At 39.0% G+C, this 17,976-nt stretch overlaps 1 protein-coding gene across 10 annotated transcripts in view; it reads left to right on the forward strand.

Moving 5' to 3' along the window:
- LOC148643949 (potassium channel subfamily T member 1-like) overlaps window positions 1-17,976 on the forward strand; it is a 126,626-nt gene that overhangs the window by 82,855 nt on the left and 25,795 nt on the right. For 7 of the 10 annotated variants that reach the window (XM_088615215.1, XM_088615213.1, XM_088615211.1 and 4 more), the window contains 12 exons: window positions 578-661; window positions 2,685-2,779; window positions 3,363-3,543; window positions 4,775-4,939; window positions 5,894-6,030; window positions 8,035-8,098; window positions 8,692-8,800; window positions 8,885-8,993; window positions 10,963-11,016; window positions 12,160-12,309; window positions 12,638-12,876; window positions 14,624-14,840. In XM_088615215.1, coding sequence (XP_088471341.1) covers window positions 578-661; window positions 2,685-2,779; window positions 3,363-3,543; window positions 4,775-4,939; window positions 5,894-6,030; window positions 8,035-8,098; window positions 8,692-8,800; window positions 8,885-8,993; window positions 10,963-11,016; window positions 12,160-12,309; window positions 12,638-12,876; window positions 14,624-14,840 — 1,604 coding nt within the window. The remainder of the gene's footprint in view (window positions 1-577; window positions 662-2,684; window positions 2,780-3,362; window positions 3,544-4,774; window positions 4,940-5,893; window positions 6,031-8,034; window positions 8,099-8,691; window positions 8,801-8,884; window positions 8,994-10,962; window positions 11,017-12,159; window positions 12,310-12,637; window positions 12,877-14,623; window positions 14,841-17,976) is intronic. The other 3 variants (XM_088615217.1, XM_088615214.1, XM_088615212.1) reach the window with 1 other exon arrangement.

Genomic DNA, 17,976 nt, shown 5'->3' on the forward strand with positions numbered 1-17,976 from the left:
CATGTATAGTTTTATTGTGATTAGGACTATTGTTTACCAGTTTATGCAAATAATAAATTTGGCAGCTTTGATACTACATGATACTAGCCTGTTACTTGCAGCGTTCAGTTAGTAGATCACCTCCAGCTCCTGCATTTCCTTACAGAGGCCAAATATACAGGATGCCTTATATGGCATATAGAGGCCTTATATGATGTACAGTACATAAATTTCACCAAGTACAGCAGCAAGTAATTTACATGCATAGATCTTTTGGCCCAAAGAGCTCCAAGGTTTATCAGAACAGCAATTTTTTTTAACATTACAAGGAATGTGACTTGAACACATTCTAAAGTATAATAGAAAGAATATCGAGTAAAGAAACTAGAGCAATGCTATTATTAAGTGCAGTGTTTCTGTGTTTGAAGAGAAAAATTACCTGTGGCTTATATGTACTGTAACAATAGATAATTTTGGGGTTTATAAATACATATCATAAACAGTGGTACTCATTTTACATAAGAATTACAAACACATGCAGTGTAAAATATTGCTTTTACACATTAAAAAGTATACTGTACATCTCTTTTTTTTTCAGATATTCTGGCCTCCATTGAGGAACATCTTTATTCCAGTGTTTTTGAACTGCTGGCTGGCCAAATGTGCACTGGAGAACATGATAGTAAGTTGGTTTGTTTTCTAAGCTGTACGTGGAAAAAAGACACAACTGAACTTTTATCGAAACATGTTCACATTAGTGTGTGAATAATATTTTGGGGTAACTGGCTTTTTTTAACTACTTTAAAAAACTAATCTTTTTTAAATATATCTCTGACTCTTGCCAGATGAATGGAAAATCAGAACTTACAGTATATAGCTTGTAGAGTTGGACTCAACCACTCTTACATAAATATAAAGGTTTTGTGACAGACCCCCTCCCTTCCCAAACACACATCATTGGCCCAAACATATTATTATTAATATTATAAGCAAAACATATTTCAATGTTTAAGCTGTGTTTGCCTAGAAGGGCAAATTCACCTTATCCCAGCAGGAATTAATGAGCTCCATATTTGCCTTTTTTATCCATCAAACTTTAAAAACTTCATTCTTGCCCACGACATTCCCATATGAACAGTCTTATACTGTGGACCAAACATGCAGCACCACATTTTGGTTACTCTGCAACAGTAACAAATATAGCTCCTGTATAAGCAATACTTTATTAATTTTTCATATCTTTGAGTTTTCCAAAATTCTTTGGCGTAGCCATGGATGTCTGAAGGCAAACCACTTGACAAAAAACTGGACTGAACAGACTATAGTATATGTGGTTTTCCTAAATCTGTTGGTTGTAATTACTCATATTTTAGGAGTTACAGAACCCATTATTTCTTTGTTTAAGTTTAGTCCTTCTGCTTTTGCGATTAGGCTTTCAGGCAATAATAACACAGCTTCCTTTGTCATAGATAAAATTATAGTTCATGCATGCTGGTTGAACCACCTCAAGCAGTCATATACAGTATGGGACCTGAATGATCCTTGAATTTTTCTTTCCTTTTGCATATCCTATTAAGAGTATTCCATGACAGCTGTGTGATTTCCCACCTCATTTCCTCTCCTCACGTGCAGCTGTAAGGAATTGATTCACAGGACCAGGTTGTGCCGCAGTGTGCAGCAAATTCGGCAGATGATAATCTCAGCTGCAACCACAACAGAGTCACCAAGAAGAGCCACAACAGGATAAGACAGGACAGATAAATTAAATATCAGTGTACTCCAGTTCTTACATCAGACTGTATGCCTGCTGGTTAATTTATTCAGTCAGGCAATATGAAAAGCTTTGTAAATTAGATCAGGCCTTCAGTTCTACAGCGTTGCCTTGTCAGTGATTGCCTTGATTTTGTCAAATGTGTATTTAGTGGGGCAGCATGATGGCACAGTGTTTAACTTTGCTGCCTCTCAGTGCTAAGGCGTTTGTATAACCTCCCCGTGTTTGCATCAATTTCCTCTGGGTTTTCCGGTTTCCTCCTGTACTCCAAATATATACGTACTGATAGGCTTCTGGGAAAATTGTCCCTGCTTTAAGTACATGTTTGTGTCCATGTGTGCCCTGCAATGGACTGGCCCCCCATTGCTGGTCAGGTTAGGCCCCAACTTCCCCCATCACCCTGTACTGGATAAAGCAGTTGAAAAAATTGATGTAATTTGTGCAGCATGGAGTTGCGGTTAGGGCTCTGTCCACATGCTGAAAATCTTTGAGGTCCTTAACAAGATGCCTTTGCCTTCTTGCTCCAGTAGACCCTGTAGATGGGTCCTACATCACTGTGGGTTTATCTGTCTTGGACTCCTGCCTGTTTCCCATCCAGTAGAGAGTCCTGTGTTCTCAGCCTGTGGACCATTACAAAACCCTGAAGATCTGGCTCTGTAAGCCACTGGATTGTGATGACCTTAACCCAAACTTAGATCTATTTCAAATCTACATTTTTTTTTTTCATGGAGTACAATAAGTATTGGACAGGTGAAAATCCACGTATATACTGAGAGCAATTGGAGGTGCGACAAAGGCATATCGGAACCAATAGCATTTGTTGCACTTTAAATGCCTCTCAGTATATATCAGATAAAAATGTGCCCGTCTAAAGTTGGGGATTTCACAACATCCTGGTGCTCATTTATCATTTATCAACACATTGTTATTTCAGAACGATTTGCACAGAGCCATTCAGAGGACACAGTCTGCCATGTTTAATCAGGTCCTTATTCTCATCTGCACGCTGCTCTGCCTGGTGTTTACAGGGTAAGCTTACTTCCATTCCCTCTGCAGTTCTGTACGTAGAGTCGGGACAGAATTCCAATACAATACAAAGCTTTGTTCATCCACTGATGATGAGTGCTTAAGGACATGAGGATTACGTACAGTATTTGATTTTCTCCTTGTCGCAGAATCAAAATTCATTTTTTCTCCTTGTGTACAGTATGTCCAGAAATACCATAAAAAGAACAGGAGGTTGTGTTTGCACTGAACTCTAGGGATAATGTACATTTTGAAACTTAAAATCTTGGTGTTTAATCACCAGTTGTTAAATAGGAATGTTTTCAGCTTAGCTTATGGCATTGTATAAAAACTGATGTCTAAAGCAATATCTGACTTATATGAGAATCAAATTAAAGAACAGCAGTCTCCCGCATCATCCATCAAAACCTGTCACAAATCATTTTCTATTTTAGTTTTGAGCAGGAACTCACGTTGAGCCAGCAGGGTGCTAGCAAACACTGAGAGATGCGCATGACTGAAACCAGCTATGATGTATTTGGTATTATGTGCAGGTGCTCCCTGAGACATAACACAAAAGAAGAAGATTTTTTTTTTTCATCTTCAGGACATGTGGGATCCAGCATCTGGAAAGAGCTGGGAAAAACCTTTCTCTGTTCAACTCGTTCTATTTCTGCATCGTCACGTTCTCTACTGTGGGCTATGGCGACGTTACTCCGCGGATCTGGCCCTCCCAGCTGCTTGTTGTCATCATGATCTGCGTGGCTCTCGTAGTGCTGCCACTACAGGTGGGAGAGCAGTGTTCTGTCTAAGCTGGCTCAGAGTTTGAGCATTTTGTTTTCCTGTGGAATTGGATGGCTGACTTTATCCCTGCTGAAATTTGTGCCAACAGTTGTTTTGCTATTTTGCATCACAACGCCTGGTCAACGCCAAACTGGAAACTTTCAAGCCATAGAAATGTCAAAAGTGTGTATTATCAATGGTCGGTAAAGGGATTTCAGAATAAGCAACATAATAATAATAATAATTGCTTACACTTATATAGCGCTTTTCTGGACACTCCACTCAAAGCGCTTTACAGGTAATGGGGACACCCCTCCACCACCACCAATGTGCAGCCCCACCTGGATGATGCGACGGCAGCCATAGTGCGCCAGAACGCTCACCACACATCAGCTATCAGTGGGGAGGAGAGCAAGAATAATGAAGCCAATTCAAACATATTTGACTCAGATTATAACAGGTAGATGGGACTTGAATGTTGTCAGATATAACAGATTAATTTACCCACTAAGCTTTACAAATCATAATTAAAAAAAGGATTCCACTCTTCTTTTGACAGGGATTAGGAAGCCAAAAAGTATTGGGTATTTTTTTAAATGAAGCGAGATTTCCTAAATTGTGGTCGGCTGCTTCTTTTCTGTATGGCAGTTTGTAAGTAGGATTTGTGAGTTTTTTAGCCTCATGGCACTTAGAGATTTGCTGAATGGATTTACTGGGGCTGTAGAAGAAGAAGATGAAGCCCTGTAGTTCTTTTTTATTAGGAAGCCTTGACAGAGTCTATTACCAAGATACGGTATAACAGTCTGTATGAAAGAAGAGCTATTTCTAAATGGCTAATTAAAAGATGTAGGAAAATCACAGCTGCTGCTTGGGGGCTTTTTTAGTATTTAACATCGCTATTCTGAAATTACCATAGGCAAGTCAAAGAAAGATTCAGAGGTTTGTGGAACTGATATACAAGGTCATGCTGTAAAAGCTATACATTTCTTAATTCATTCTTTAACAGACTGTTTTCCCCCCCAAATGATTGAGAGTGTGCTGCAGGAGGAATGGTGGAAAATGTAGTTTAAATGTGCTTTTTTCTCAATTTTTCCCCATGATTCTATGTCATTTCTTCCATTTTAACCAGACTGTGAAAGTATGCTTTTCTTTAAAAATGAAACGGCACTGACTTCTCTCCACCTGTCAGTAGTTTTGCAATGTGTTGGATGATGGAGCCACACTCTGATCTTGCAGTTTGAAGAGCTGGTGTACTTGTGGATGGAGAGGCAGAAATCGGGTGGTAATTATAGCCGTCACCGAGCTCAGACGGAGAAACACGTGGTCCTGTGCGTCAGCTCTCTGAAAATCGACCTTCTGATGGATTTCCTCAATGAATTTTATGCACATCCACGGCTTCAGGTAAGAATGCAGTGGCAAATTGAAAAATTCCTTCTTTTCGTATCGTCATCCTTTAGCAAACAGCAGAAAAGGAGTGAAGTTGAATGTACTGATCAACAAGTACATTTTTTTCTTTATGAACAGTTTGGTGAAATCTGTAACTTTGGCATATTCTGGCATTAGAAAAACGTTATTCTGTGGTCTACATACTGTAGAATAAATTATTTAAATTAGATAATTTATAGGTCATTATTATTGTACATAATGTGTTATCTTAAATGTGTTTAATTGAAATGTCTGTGGAATTGTACAGTAGTTTGTTATTAATTTATTTCAGCTGTTAAAAAAATCAGTCTCTTTAAAATAAAATGTTCTTGATCAGATGAGCTGAGGCTTAAAATGAAATTATCACCTGTCCAAGTGCACAAATGGAATTTTTAAGTGTGCAATCAACCATTTTTTAAACTGTTTTTTTTTTCTTGCCATAAGACCAGGAGAATTGTACTACTATGGCTTTGTTCACAAACAACTTTCCTGGTGATCTTGAATAAAATACACAGGAACTGCTAAGTGCAGAGATACAGATTGTGTCTTTTGGGTTTCTCTAACTTATCTTATTTGAAGCATTAGTTTTCAACTTGATTTAATTTTATGAACTACTTTGGAAATGCTAAATTCCACCGACAGGTCGTACTTAAAATGTTTTTGAATTCTGAATCTGACCATCTCATCTGGAAACTTTATTGACTGTACATGTATATCTGTTTTTTTTTTAAGTAACTTGAAAGAGTTCACTTTATAAAAAGTGGAGAATAAGAAGGTAGAATTATTTATTCAACTATGGCTTCTGTACGCTCAGTTGACATAGGAGATAGCTTTGTTTCAAAGATGGTGCCGAGCCATACTGGGACCAGTGGTGTTTTCTCATTGGAGGCTGTTCCTGTTAAGTGAAAGATCTCCTCTCTCTGCTTGCAGGATTACTACGTAGTCATTTTGTGCCCAACAGAGATGGACCTCCAGGTGAGACGTGTCCTGCAGATTCCACTGTGGTCCCAGAGGGTCATTTATCTTCAGGGATCAGCTCTGAAGGACCAGGATCTCATGAGAGCTAAGTGAGTATGAACAACCCTCTCTCTTATCTCTCTCCTGTCAGTTCATTAGGCGGATGATATTTACAGTAGGTCAGTTTTAACCCTGTACTACTTCATAAAACTGAAGTAGTTAAATTAGTGGTTGTAGTCAAAAACACTATAAGTTATGTAAAAGTATTGTAGGATTTTTTGTACCATATATTTTTTATAATGTTTTTTTCTATTCCTTCTGACTTGCTCTACAGGGACATTTCTGGCAATGTTGTTTTCCTCCCCCTCGTAATTGTTCTTTTCCCAAACCAAAAATTTGACTTGAAAAGTTATTGCAGCTACCAGGCTAGTTCACAGCATTTATTTGTTGTTCTGCATCAGCAGTCGAGCAAAAAAAAAGTATTTGCATTTTTAATAGAAGTGGTTGGGCCCTAAAAATAATTTAAAACCTTGCAGTAAAGCTGTTTATCAGAAATAATAAATTCTGGCTAGTTCATGATAACACAGACATAAATGTGTGAGACACTCTTTCCTGAATTCTGAGTGCCACCAGTATTAATAATTTCTGTTGCATGTCAAAACATTATTATTATTATCATTATTTTAATTTATCAAGCACTGAAATTTAAATTCCCGTTCTTTGTGACCTATTCATGTCTGTGGGCCACAATAATTTCTGAAAGGGAAGACAAATACTTTTGAAGGCATTCAAAATATCTTCCTGTTGCACGTTTCATTAATCATAAAACACATTGTTATAACTCAGCCTGCCATCATTGCCTTACCAGTTTGACAGCTCCTTTGTGTTCATGTATTATTACCATTTTTTGAGGAATTAAAACACCTTGGACGCCATTAAAATCACTGGTGTAAAATCAACACTGTGCTTCATCGAAAAGAAAGTAAATTATATTAGAAAGGGGAGAGAGAGTCATGACCACTCTCTGTCAATGTGGAGTATTCGAGCAATAATTGAAATCATTCATCTGTGAATCTATGAAATGTTAATATAGTAGATTTACCCGGTATAAGTAGGGGCCTGCAGATTTGCATGGGGATAATAGGGCAGGGGAGACAGGCTCCACTAACCTGCTACTCTTAATAGCTCCCACTAGACCCATTTGTCTTCTGACTACTGTAGGCTCTATAAAGAATAAATATAAGACCTAACACTGATCAAAGATGACATCTCTGTGAGTGCAGGAACCCAGCAAGTCACACATTAGTCACAGGTCACCCTCTTTCTTCAAGCACTGAGTCCTGGACAACTAATCCTTATTCTAATAATAATCCCTTACACTTACAGTATATACTGTAGCACTTTTCCAGACACTCCACTCAAATCGCTGAACGGACTCCCCTCCACCACCACCTCGATGATGCGATGGCAGCTATAGTGCGCCAGTACACTCATCTCATACAGTACCAGCTATCACTGTGAAGGAGAACAGAATGATGAAGCCAGTTCATAGATGGGGATTATTAGGAGGCCATGATTGGTAAAGGCCAGTGGGAAATTGACATAGCACCCCTCTTTTCTCTTTTCGAGAACCACCCTGGGATTTTTATAGAGAGTCAGGAACTCTATTTTACATATCATCTGAAGGAAGGCACCTTTTTACAGTATCTTTTACCTTTTTACATCACTATACTGGGACATTGGGACCCACACAGACTGTGGGGTGAGCGCCTCCTGCTGGCCCCACTAACACCTCTTCCAGCAGCAACCTTAGTTTTTCCCAGGAGGTCTCCCATCTACTGTAGGTACTGACCAACCAGCTACTGACTCACAACTGCTTAGCTTCAGTGGGTTGCCATTTGTGAGTTGTAGGGTTATATAGCTGTTGAGCAATCCTACCTTTGTGGCACTCTGTCAGCAGTGAACTACATGATTTGTGCACCACTGTGCAGGAATATCTTTGTCACCTTTTCACAATCAACTAGTGAAGATCTAGGCCGTTCTTTTTTACCAATTCAACACCAATTTCTAAAAGAAAGAAGCGTGCTGAATTTGTCTTTCTTTTGGCTTTTTAGAATGGATGATGCAGAGGCCTGTTTCATTCTGAGCAGTAGAAATGAGGTGGACAGGACAGCAGCTGTAAGCAATGATCTATTTTTAAAATTTAATTAGGAAATAAGGCAGTTCACAACATAGATATGCACCCTTTTACCTTTGGAAGTGATTCTCTTCTCTAATCTTGAATGTTTAGGGCTTAAGCAGTCATTTAAAAATATTAAATGACATTGGAGTACAATTGATTTCCTACTTTAACTATCTACTATAAACCAACTATCTGCTTTGAAGGACTGAAAATATAAATCAGTTTTCATTAGTAGTTACAAGGCTAATCCACAAAAAGCATAAAATTATTATTTTCATACTTATTATCTGTATGTGGAGTATATTAAATTTGAGGCAAATGAAAAATATGTATGGTTTCAGGAATTGTGTGCTACCTGCCTGTTTACTAAATTTCAATATGTATTGAACAGACCTTGTCTGATGTTTCTTAACTCCCGTGCTCTTGTGAAGAGACTCATTTCATTCTTATCTCAAAGTCTGCACTTGCTTAGTAATTCATGTCTTGAGTTCCAAACAAAACATCTAAGGCCAGATTTGACTCAATTCAGAACACTGAAACTACTGCCTTTTACAACATTGGTAGCAAGGAAGCCTTTTTGTTTCTACAGGATCATCAGACTATCCTGAGAGCATGGGCTGTCAAGGACTTTGCACCAAACCGCCCTCTCTATGTGCAGATACTGAAGCCAGAAAATAAATTCCATGTGAAATTTGCAGGTAAGTATTTTTAATTTCCTAGTTGCAATCATGTTTATTTCCTGTGGTGGACTAGAAAATTGAGGGTGTCTCTTTGTCTTGCAGACCATGTTGTGTGTGAGGAGGAATTCAAGTACGCCATGCTAGCCCTGAACTGCGTTTGCCCTGCCACCTCCACACTCATCACTTTGCTAGTCCACACCTCGCGGGGACAGTGAGTATCAGCTCATTGATAAATGAAAGAAATTGAAGTAGGTGGCTGCGTCAGCATGCTTAGGCTGCAAAGGAACAGGTACAGGTTTATTCCATGCTGAAAGGAAGAGAACACAACATTTCAGCTGTGGAGCTTTCTTCGGGTAAACCTTTACCTGTTCTTTTGTAGCAAAGAAATGTTTGTTGCCTTGTTGGTTTTGACTCTGTTTTCTTCCTAATGTTGTCTTCCTAATAATGTTTCTTCACAAGTGGCCTTGATAAACAGATAGCTCTTCATGTCAGTGGCTTTGTTTCAATGAACAAAACATGAGAGGTATATAGTTTTCTGTACACTTTCCTATGTTCAAAGAGTCTCTTAGCAGTTAAAGCCAGGGTGGAAAATTGCTATTTTTGGGCAGCTGCTCCCTACTTAACCATGTGTGTCTGATCTTTTTCCTTTCCATTGCATGTGAACGTTTTGACTTCTTGTCACTAGAAGGCTTGCATTTCATACCTTGATCCCTCTATCAACCCTTTCATCTACAATCAGCAGATCTTACTGATCATCAAGGACAAATTAAAGGCATCACTTGGCCATATTATACCAAAATACAGTATGTTATTTTAGGAAAACCACCTTCTTTCTGTATGTTCAGCATACTTTCCTAGCTTTTTTTGGGTGGTGTCTGCAGATTCAAATATTTGATTTTCTCTATGTACTGTAAATGTGTTTACTCAAGACAAAAAGCATCTGTATGGTATGTAAGGTAAACATTATTAAGCACTAACTGAAGTCTCAGGGAAATTCATTCAGTGTTGTCATTGGAAACAGGTATTTGCTAGGTACTAGCTGACTATGAAAAGGATTTCCTTAGAAGCTGTCCTTCTTGTCCATCTTAGCCAGCCAGATTCTCTCAGTAAAACGACGCCCCCTGAGACTTTCCATTTACTTGCAGTCTTGTGGGAACATCTGTGTAGAGGGCTGCACCCCTCCAGCAGTGGGTGTTGGAATTCTTGTACTGAACATCAACACACAGCTTGTAGCCTGTGAGAAAGGTGTATTACATGATGGATGGACAGGTTGTAGGACCTTTATATGCACTGTTTTATTCCTGTGTGGAATACAGGGGTCATCCCTGTAAGATAAGACCATAAAACACAGTTGGTGATGGAAAATTGGGTGGGTATAGAATAAAAATAGCTAGTGATTCTAATTTAGAGAAAAAATAAATGAGCTATTATGTAGTTAATAAGAAAGTTTGGGATACACTTTTTTAAATTGTACAAATTAAACATGACTGAGTAATTTCCAGGGCTAGAAAACCTTTTTTTGTTTATAATTTCTATCACATCAACAGTATTCTAATATTCTGGCATATCAACTTTATTTAATAGTAAATGTATTTTTGATATTCTTTAGACATGTTGCCCTGTAAACACAATATGGTTAGGCAGTGTTATTTTAAAATGCATCCAACGCCTGGGTGTATGAAATGTGTTTTTGGTGAAGACGGTCCATTTTGTGATGTCAGTAGAACTTCAGGTTGGGGTTGTGGTTTTTGTTCAACTTAAACCGCAATACAAATAATACAGAAAAGAAACTTCATCCACCATTTCATGCAACCTTCTTAGACATCAGCATGGCAGATTGGTTTTTGTTCATTCTGTTACTTGTTTTTCATGGAATTCTTCCAGCTGATTCTAATGACCTAGCTCACAGCCTGCAATTAAAAAACATTTCAAAATCTTTCTCACAGAGAATGCGTATAAGAACATCTAAGTGGAAAATGTTTTTTTTTTGCAATAAAGTAATTTATGGAAATTCATATTGGGGTTTTTTTCTAGTGAACTGTAGCATTGCATTGTTTGAGGGATCAGAATATTGACAGTCTGACTTCAAACAAAGGGCAGGAGTCACTTTGATAACAGACTCTCCTGTTTTTCTAAGTCTCCTAATTCTTTACTGACACCTTAATGATAATTATTTACAGAACTCCCTTGGAAGCTTTAGACCAGAGACAAGGAGCATACCACTCTATATTCAGGTGATATGACCTTCATAGGAAGCACTTCTGAAAATAATCACTTCATTAGACTAGCCTCCATTGTGTGTGTCTGACATCATATCTAAGAGGCTATAAAGCTGGTTGGTCTTTTAAGAGCATTCTTACAAGCAACGTTAAGAGAACATGATGCATTTTTATTGCCTAATATTTTATTTTGTCTTGGAATCACTTTTCAGAAAAACCCAGCTGGTGGATGGATGCAGTTTTTCTTTAATTTGGTATCTATTTTTCTCTTTTTTTTAGTTGGAATTGCTTATTTTTATTATATATCCTCCCAGTGTGGAATCACTCATTTTGGGTTGACAGCAACACCTGCCGAGCTCCACAACACCTAACTGGAGAGATATTGTTGAATGGAGAAGGGACATGTTTGTCCCTGACTTCACTACAAATCTCCATGTCCCTTACCAAGTCTCAGGGATCCCTATTTGCAAAAAGCCCTGCCTGACTTATACCACACTAATACCCAGGTGATACTCTGTTACATGCACAGGACCACTTGGTCACTGTCAATTCATGAATTGGCACTGGTTTAAACCAGCAACATCTGGTGGTTAATCACCCATGGTACTCATGTCAGAGCTTGCCTCAACTGGAGGAGGGATGGAGCTTTCAGTGACAAATTTACATGCTCAGGGACATACAGAAGCAGCAAACACCTGCCCACTAAGAATCAGGCAATTCGCATCACCCGTTACTTTGCACGTAGGCTCATTAGAATGCTTTGACTTGACCGGCTATGTTTATATCCCCTTTCTATATGCCCTGTGTGCATTCACCACTTCATGCTTTTCTTAACAATTTGGTTAAAGAGGGAAAACTAATATTGCATCTCTTCAGTCCTTCGGAAGGACCAAACTTAAAATGGACGATAATCACAGATGGCAGACAAGATGGCCCCTGAAATTTACAAAAGAAAGTGTTCATTACAGGTCAGGTAAATGGACGTTTTATCCTTCCTTGACCAGAAACAATACTCTAAAAAGAATGGAACAAGACACAAGTGACACAAAAAATGTGTGAATTTCTGAGGCCATCATGTTATGCTGACAGTATCTTGAAACAGATCTTCCCGGACATGGGCAGAGCTTTACAGATGTTGAGCTTTTGCTGGTGTTTCAGGGAAGGCCAACAGTCTCCTGAACAGTGGCAGAGGATGTATGGACGCTGCTCGGGGAATGAGGTCTACAGCATCAGGCTGGGAGACAGCAAGTTCTTCGGGGAGTATGATGGGAAGAGTTTCACTTATGCCTCCTTCCACGCTCATAAAAAGCAAGTATAATGTTTTTCCCAAACTGTGAAGTTTTACAGCTTAACATATGCAAGTGTAAAGCAAATGCCAAATTTCATCCCCACAGCCAGGGCAGGATTATTGGATGAGCACTACAGGAAGCCCCGAATGAGTCAGAGGCGGTCGGTTAGTGTAGGTTTTGAGTTTAAGTGCTGTCTTCCAATTGGATTTGCCAATTGGGTTGATTAATTTTAATTGAATTTATTGGGACTGAAACTCGGTCGCCCGCCGTGAGCCTCTCGGGCGCTGAGCAGAGTCAGGAGGAGAAATAAGGTTAAAAAAAACAACTAATTTCTCTTCACTCGTCAGGTACGGCGTGTGCTTGATAGGAGTCAAGAGAGAAGAGAACAAGAGCATTCTGCTGAACCCAGGCCCCCGGCATATCATGGCCTCCTCCGACACCTGTTACTACATCAACATCACCAAGGAGGAGAACTCAGCCTTCATCTTCAAACAGGAAGAGAAGCACAAGAGAATAGGAGTTGGTCCTGGGGGTCTTTACGATGCTCCATCAAGGCTCCCTGTGCACAGTATCATTGCCAGTATGGGTAAGTCAGAACACTGTACATGTTAGAGGCCAGGTGACCTCACAGTTTCTAAAATGACTCAATCCCGGTCTGAAAATATTTTGGTTTAATCTCATTAATTGACTTCGAAACTTAAACATCTGAAATAGGGTTTCCTCCTTTTTTTCCCTTTTTTCTGTTCCTACCAATCTTCATAATCTTTGATTTTCCTTTTAAATAGGTGTATTGTATTGTAAGGTACCAGTTTTTTTCTGTTATGTTCTGAAATAGAGACTGCTAGTACAGTATATGTGTTTTTGTCTGCCCTTGTCGTGTATCAGCATGAGTACATAAGCTGACTGTTTTCTTGGCTGTTTTACTTCTTTCTCTTTTTGGCTGACCCTTTTTTATTGTTTCTTTTTCTTTAATATTTTAAAGTTAATCAGTCCACCGCCTATGGTAAGTTGTGCATGTCGCTTCAATGGCATTTTGCAAAGAGAAAACAAAAGAAGGAATGTTTCAAAGCTTTCAGTATAGATTTGTATTTTTTGCACCCATTTTGCTTTTGCAAGGCGAGCTTTTGCCCCCCAAAAGTGGTACTGAATATGTCTCCAGTTGAAGAAATGGGTAAAGACAAACTGAACTTCCTAAAATGCTTTTTCTTAAGAATAAGACAATATGATTCCAGATTTATTCCTAAAACATCACAAATAATACTATGTCTACACTGCTTTTGTTACTACTTTTTCTAAAAAAATTAAATACATTTCCTTTCAAAATGGCCAACAGTATATAGACTGTTTTCTATACTTGTTTAGAATTGTAATGAAGTTTGGTCCTGGAACAAATACACTTCTTCTTTCTAGACCTTTAGAAGCATCTTATTAACTATCAGCAGAGCTTTATTCCTAGAGAATTGGGTGTCTAAATTCTAGACATTGTGCAAAAGCTTAGCCAAACTAATCATCCGCCCTGAAAATACTGTACTGTAAAAAGAAACAAGCGTTTTTTAACACTATAATGAATGGTTAACCAAAATGATGTGATCAAACTTTTCTAAATAGCTATTTTCTAAATTTTATTTAACTTCTGTTTGCCTAAAACATAAAAACAATGCCACATATCTTCTAAAAACCAGGATAATGTACTGTACATACTGTCTTGGTTACTACACACTTCCTTCAACACACTTTAACTCCTTTTTAATATTTGTTTGTTTATTAATATGCAAATAAATATACAATATCTGAAAGATATATTACATTATAACAGAGCACAATAGGACATAGGATTGTGAATGTTTAAAAATATCCGTGGAATTTGCATGTTTATATACACAATCTGGGAAATTATCACTGTATTCTGAAAATACAGTTCAGTTTTATGAACAATTTCCAAGCAAAACCCACTGTACACTGTGGGCAGATTCATCAGATATTCAGCTTTGTTGATTTTGCAAAATGCAGCTTGCACTAAGACCTTGCACTGTATGTGTTTAGAGTGATTAGGTTATTTAACTTAGTTCTGGGGAATGTCTGAAAAAACGCATTTTTTCTCAAAGGTTGTGAATGTGTAATACCCGATTGCCATTGAATTAAATTATTAATTTTACATTTCCGAATAATTTAATTTCAAAGATTTAAAACGTGCCCTTTTGAAGAATGTTATCTAGCCCACTCAACATACCTGCTTTGCCGGTCACAAGGGCCACAGTAAAAAAAGAGACTACTGCCAGGTATTTTCATTTCACCGCAGAAAAAGTAAACAGTCCCCGTGGTTCTTATTTCAGGAACTGTAGCCATGGACCTGCAGAACACAGAGTGCCGACCCAACAACAGCAGCAAGCTGGCCTTGCCTGCAGAGAATGGAGCAGGCAGCAGGAGACCTAGCATCGCGCCTGTTTTGGAGATTGCAGACTCCGCCTCCATTCTGCCATGTGACCTATTAAGCGACCAATCAGAAGATGAGACCACGCAGTCGGATGATGAGACAATACCTGCTCCCGAGTATGTATCAATGAGGCACGGTGGTAGGGGAGCACAGGCAGGTGCTGGAATTTGCCCATAGTTTCTAACATTTCTTTTTTCCCGTAACAATAGAGAATATTTCCACTGTGATTCCACAGCAATAAATTGTCAACAAAGCTTGCCAACAGCTTGTAATTGTTAGTGATTCAGGCCCCTAGAGAGCCAATTTCCACCTGGAATTTTCTCCCCTATTTTGTTATATCTCTGCAGCAGAATGTAGCAAAAGCCTGGTTAAGGTCTTAAATTGAAGCTAACACCCTTGGCACCTTAACACCTGGCATACATTTCGTTGATCTCTTAATGTGTCCACTAAGCAGACAAACAAAAAAAACAGCAGGCAGAATTTTTTCCTGTCTTCAAATTTTTTAGGCCTATCAGTTGGCTCAAAATGCTTGTAGGCCTTGTCCTAGATGTCATATAAAAATATATGATATAAAAATATAAAACATGTAAAAGATATTGCAATGGCTATACAAGCCTTTAGGCACTGCTAGAAAGTCTTTTAGCTGTTAGGCATTGAAAAAAACTTACCACTGATAAGAAACTGATTGATTACCACCTGCTGTGTCAACAATTGATAGCTGGAATACAGCTAGAATGCAGCCAGAGGCTCCCAGAGGAAGTCCCATCCCCCAAGGGCTCTGAAAAACTAAAAATACAATTGATGACAGTGTTTTCCACCAATAGTCAGTTTCAAAATTCAGTTCCAATAGTCATTGTCAGTTTTCTTCAGGTCTGGAGCTTTATAAAGTTAGCCTTTTCTGGATATATTTCTGATCTTATGGATGCCCCGACCAAGGTTAAAACATGGGATATATGCTTTTTTGCTGGTTATTGATTACTTATCAACGAACTTTGGAAGTTTGCTGAAGTGCGTCATCACATAGCAAGTGTTATTGTGATTGATTGCCTTGGGGTATTTTGGTTCTGACAATGGTTTTCTGAATCTCTGGTTGTCTATTTCTGATTGCTAAAAGGTTTTCTGTAAAGTTTTTTTGGTTTTGTTGGTGAAATACTATGAAATGTAATTTGCATCTTGTGTAAATATTGACTTAGTATGGTTCCTCTGGCGGTTCCACAGAACATTATGAGGTATGATAAATGAGTTTAGGATTCACAGCACCACCATCTTATGTCCATAAATATGAAATGCAATGTTATCCGAAGCAGTTTTGATCTTGAAATGATGTTGATTCACCTTGTGCTTTCTGCCTTAATTAGCCATTTTTTAGCTTGCATATCCAACAGTTTATTTTGGCAGTTCTTTGCGTTTTGACCATTAAACTTGTTGATCAGCATACAGCACATCAACTTTACTGTGCCCACCTCTAGGTACTACTATACCATGAGTTATCTTGGGGCTCTGTGGATGAGAAGGGAAGGAATTGCCTTACAGGATGTATAACTACCTTAGGTGGAAAGAGAAAAGGAGGAGGTGTGTCTTGTTTCTTGAGGGTGGTTTTAAGGACAGGGAAGTGGACTACAGCAGAAAATTCATTAATTATCTGATATTACTCTTCTGTATTGCAAGTGACATTTGTACAGAGTGACATGGTAGCACAGTGGTTAGTGATGCTGCCTCAGATCTTAAGTCCCAGATTTGAGTTGAAACTCAGGCATCCATTTGCATGTTTTCCTTGTCTTCATTGTCACGATCGTAAACCCCTCCTCTTAAGGACGCTCCAGCCCTACCTTGTTTTATACTCATCTCCCGCACCTGCCTCCAGTTTCAGCCCCCGGTGCTATAAAAGCCAGGCGTTCCTGCCTATCGGGGCTCAGCTTTGGAAGATGGACACCCGGAAGCCCGCCTACCCGCGAGTCCAGGAGCAACTCGACGGCATAGGCTTCATCACGGCGTCCTGACCTACTGAGTCCGGGACTAGAGAGCATCTGGTCCCGTTACCCCCTTTTTTATTCCCCTGACCCTCTGCCAGATCACACTCCGGTTTTTAACTCTGTTTGTCTGTCAGGATGGATTACCCGGTCTTGGACATTTGCTACACTCCCAGATTTGCCTTGGATTCCCTTGGACTGTTTGCTTCAGCCACACCTCCCCCGAACACCAGCGCATTATGGACACGCCCCCTGTTTTTCTTGCAGCCCCTGGCATGCCTTTTTCCCCATGTTTTCTTCACTCCCTGAACACTCCCAGATTGTGTTGTCTGCATAGGGTCCTGAAAGAAACGCTTTGTGACATTCATGTAGGCATCCTCTGGATGCTCTGTGTGCCACCTTAAATAAGAGGTTGATGAAACAATAAAATTCCTCAAGGCCTTTTTGCAGGCTCTAGTGTCACTCAGTGTCATTACATTGCCTTCAAAGACTGGCCTGGTACATTCAGGAGTCCTCCTTCCTTCCAGAGAAATGCTGGGTAAGTTTGATTGCCAGAGCTATCCCTTGGGGCCCAGGGGATATGCAGACATGTGCTCTAAGATTCACCCTGTCCCTTCTGGTCTTTAAATAGTCTCCAGCTTATTGCAGCCCTCACCAAGATACTGGACTCATTGATACTGGATGGATGTATATTTGTATCTCTCACATGTACATGCAAATTTTAGGAACAAGATGAACTCTCGCAGCTACATTAGGATTCTATTGTTCTTTATATTTTAGTTAAATACACCAGATATATTTTCAATGAAGTAGTTTTCACACAGAGGTTGACAGGATCAAAGTGTTTTGATAGATCTGTGTTGCTTAGGCCACAGGTTCGTATCTTTTTTCAGACACTCTTGTGCAGTAGCTATGTCTCATTTTAAATTTGAAACTCTTCTTCAAATTATCTGGGATAAGAGGAAAATTTTTAAAAACTAGGCTATTGCTTTTTAATGTACTTCTGTCTTCAAATACAGCAAAATGACTGCAAACTGACTGTCATCGCCAGAGAAACACCTCTAGGGTCTTCAAGTTTACACCTTCTACAATTGTTTACAGCCAGTTTTGAAATTTAGACAACACTGTCAGTTATGGGCAGATATTTTGAGGATTATATTTCACTTTATGGTCAGACAGTCCCCCAGAGAACCATTAGTCTCAGTATTGATCATCTCTCTTGTGGAGCAGGGCAGGCTTCAAACAAGGTATTTATCTTTTCTACTACAGTTAAACCCAACTA

Source organism: Lepisosteus platostomus, chromosome 21, assembly GCF_059453375.1.
Source record: "Lepisosteus platostomus isolate fLepPlt1 chromosome 21, fLepPlt1.hap1, whole genome shotgun sequence".
In the NCBI taxonomy this organism is placed as follows: domain Eukaryota; kingdom Metazoa; phylum Chordata; class Actinopteri; order Semionotiformes; family Lepisosteidae; genus Lepisosteus; species Lepisosteus platostomus.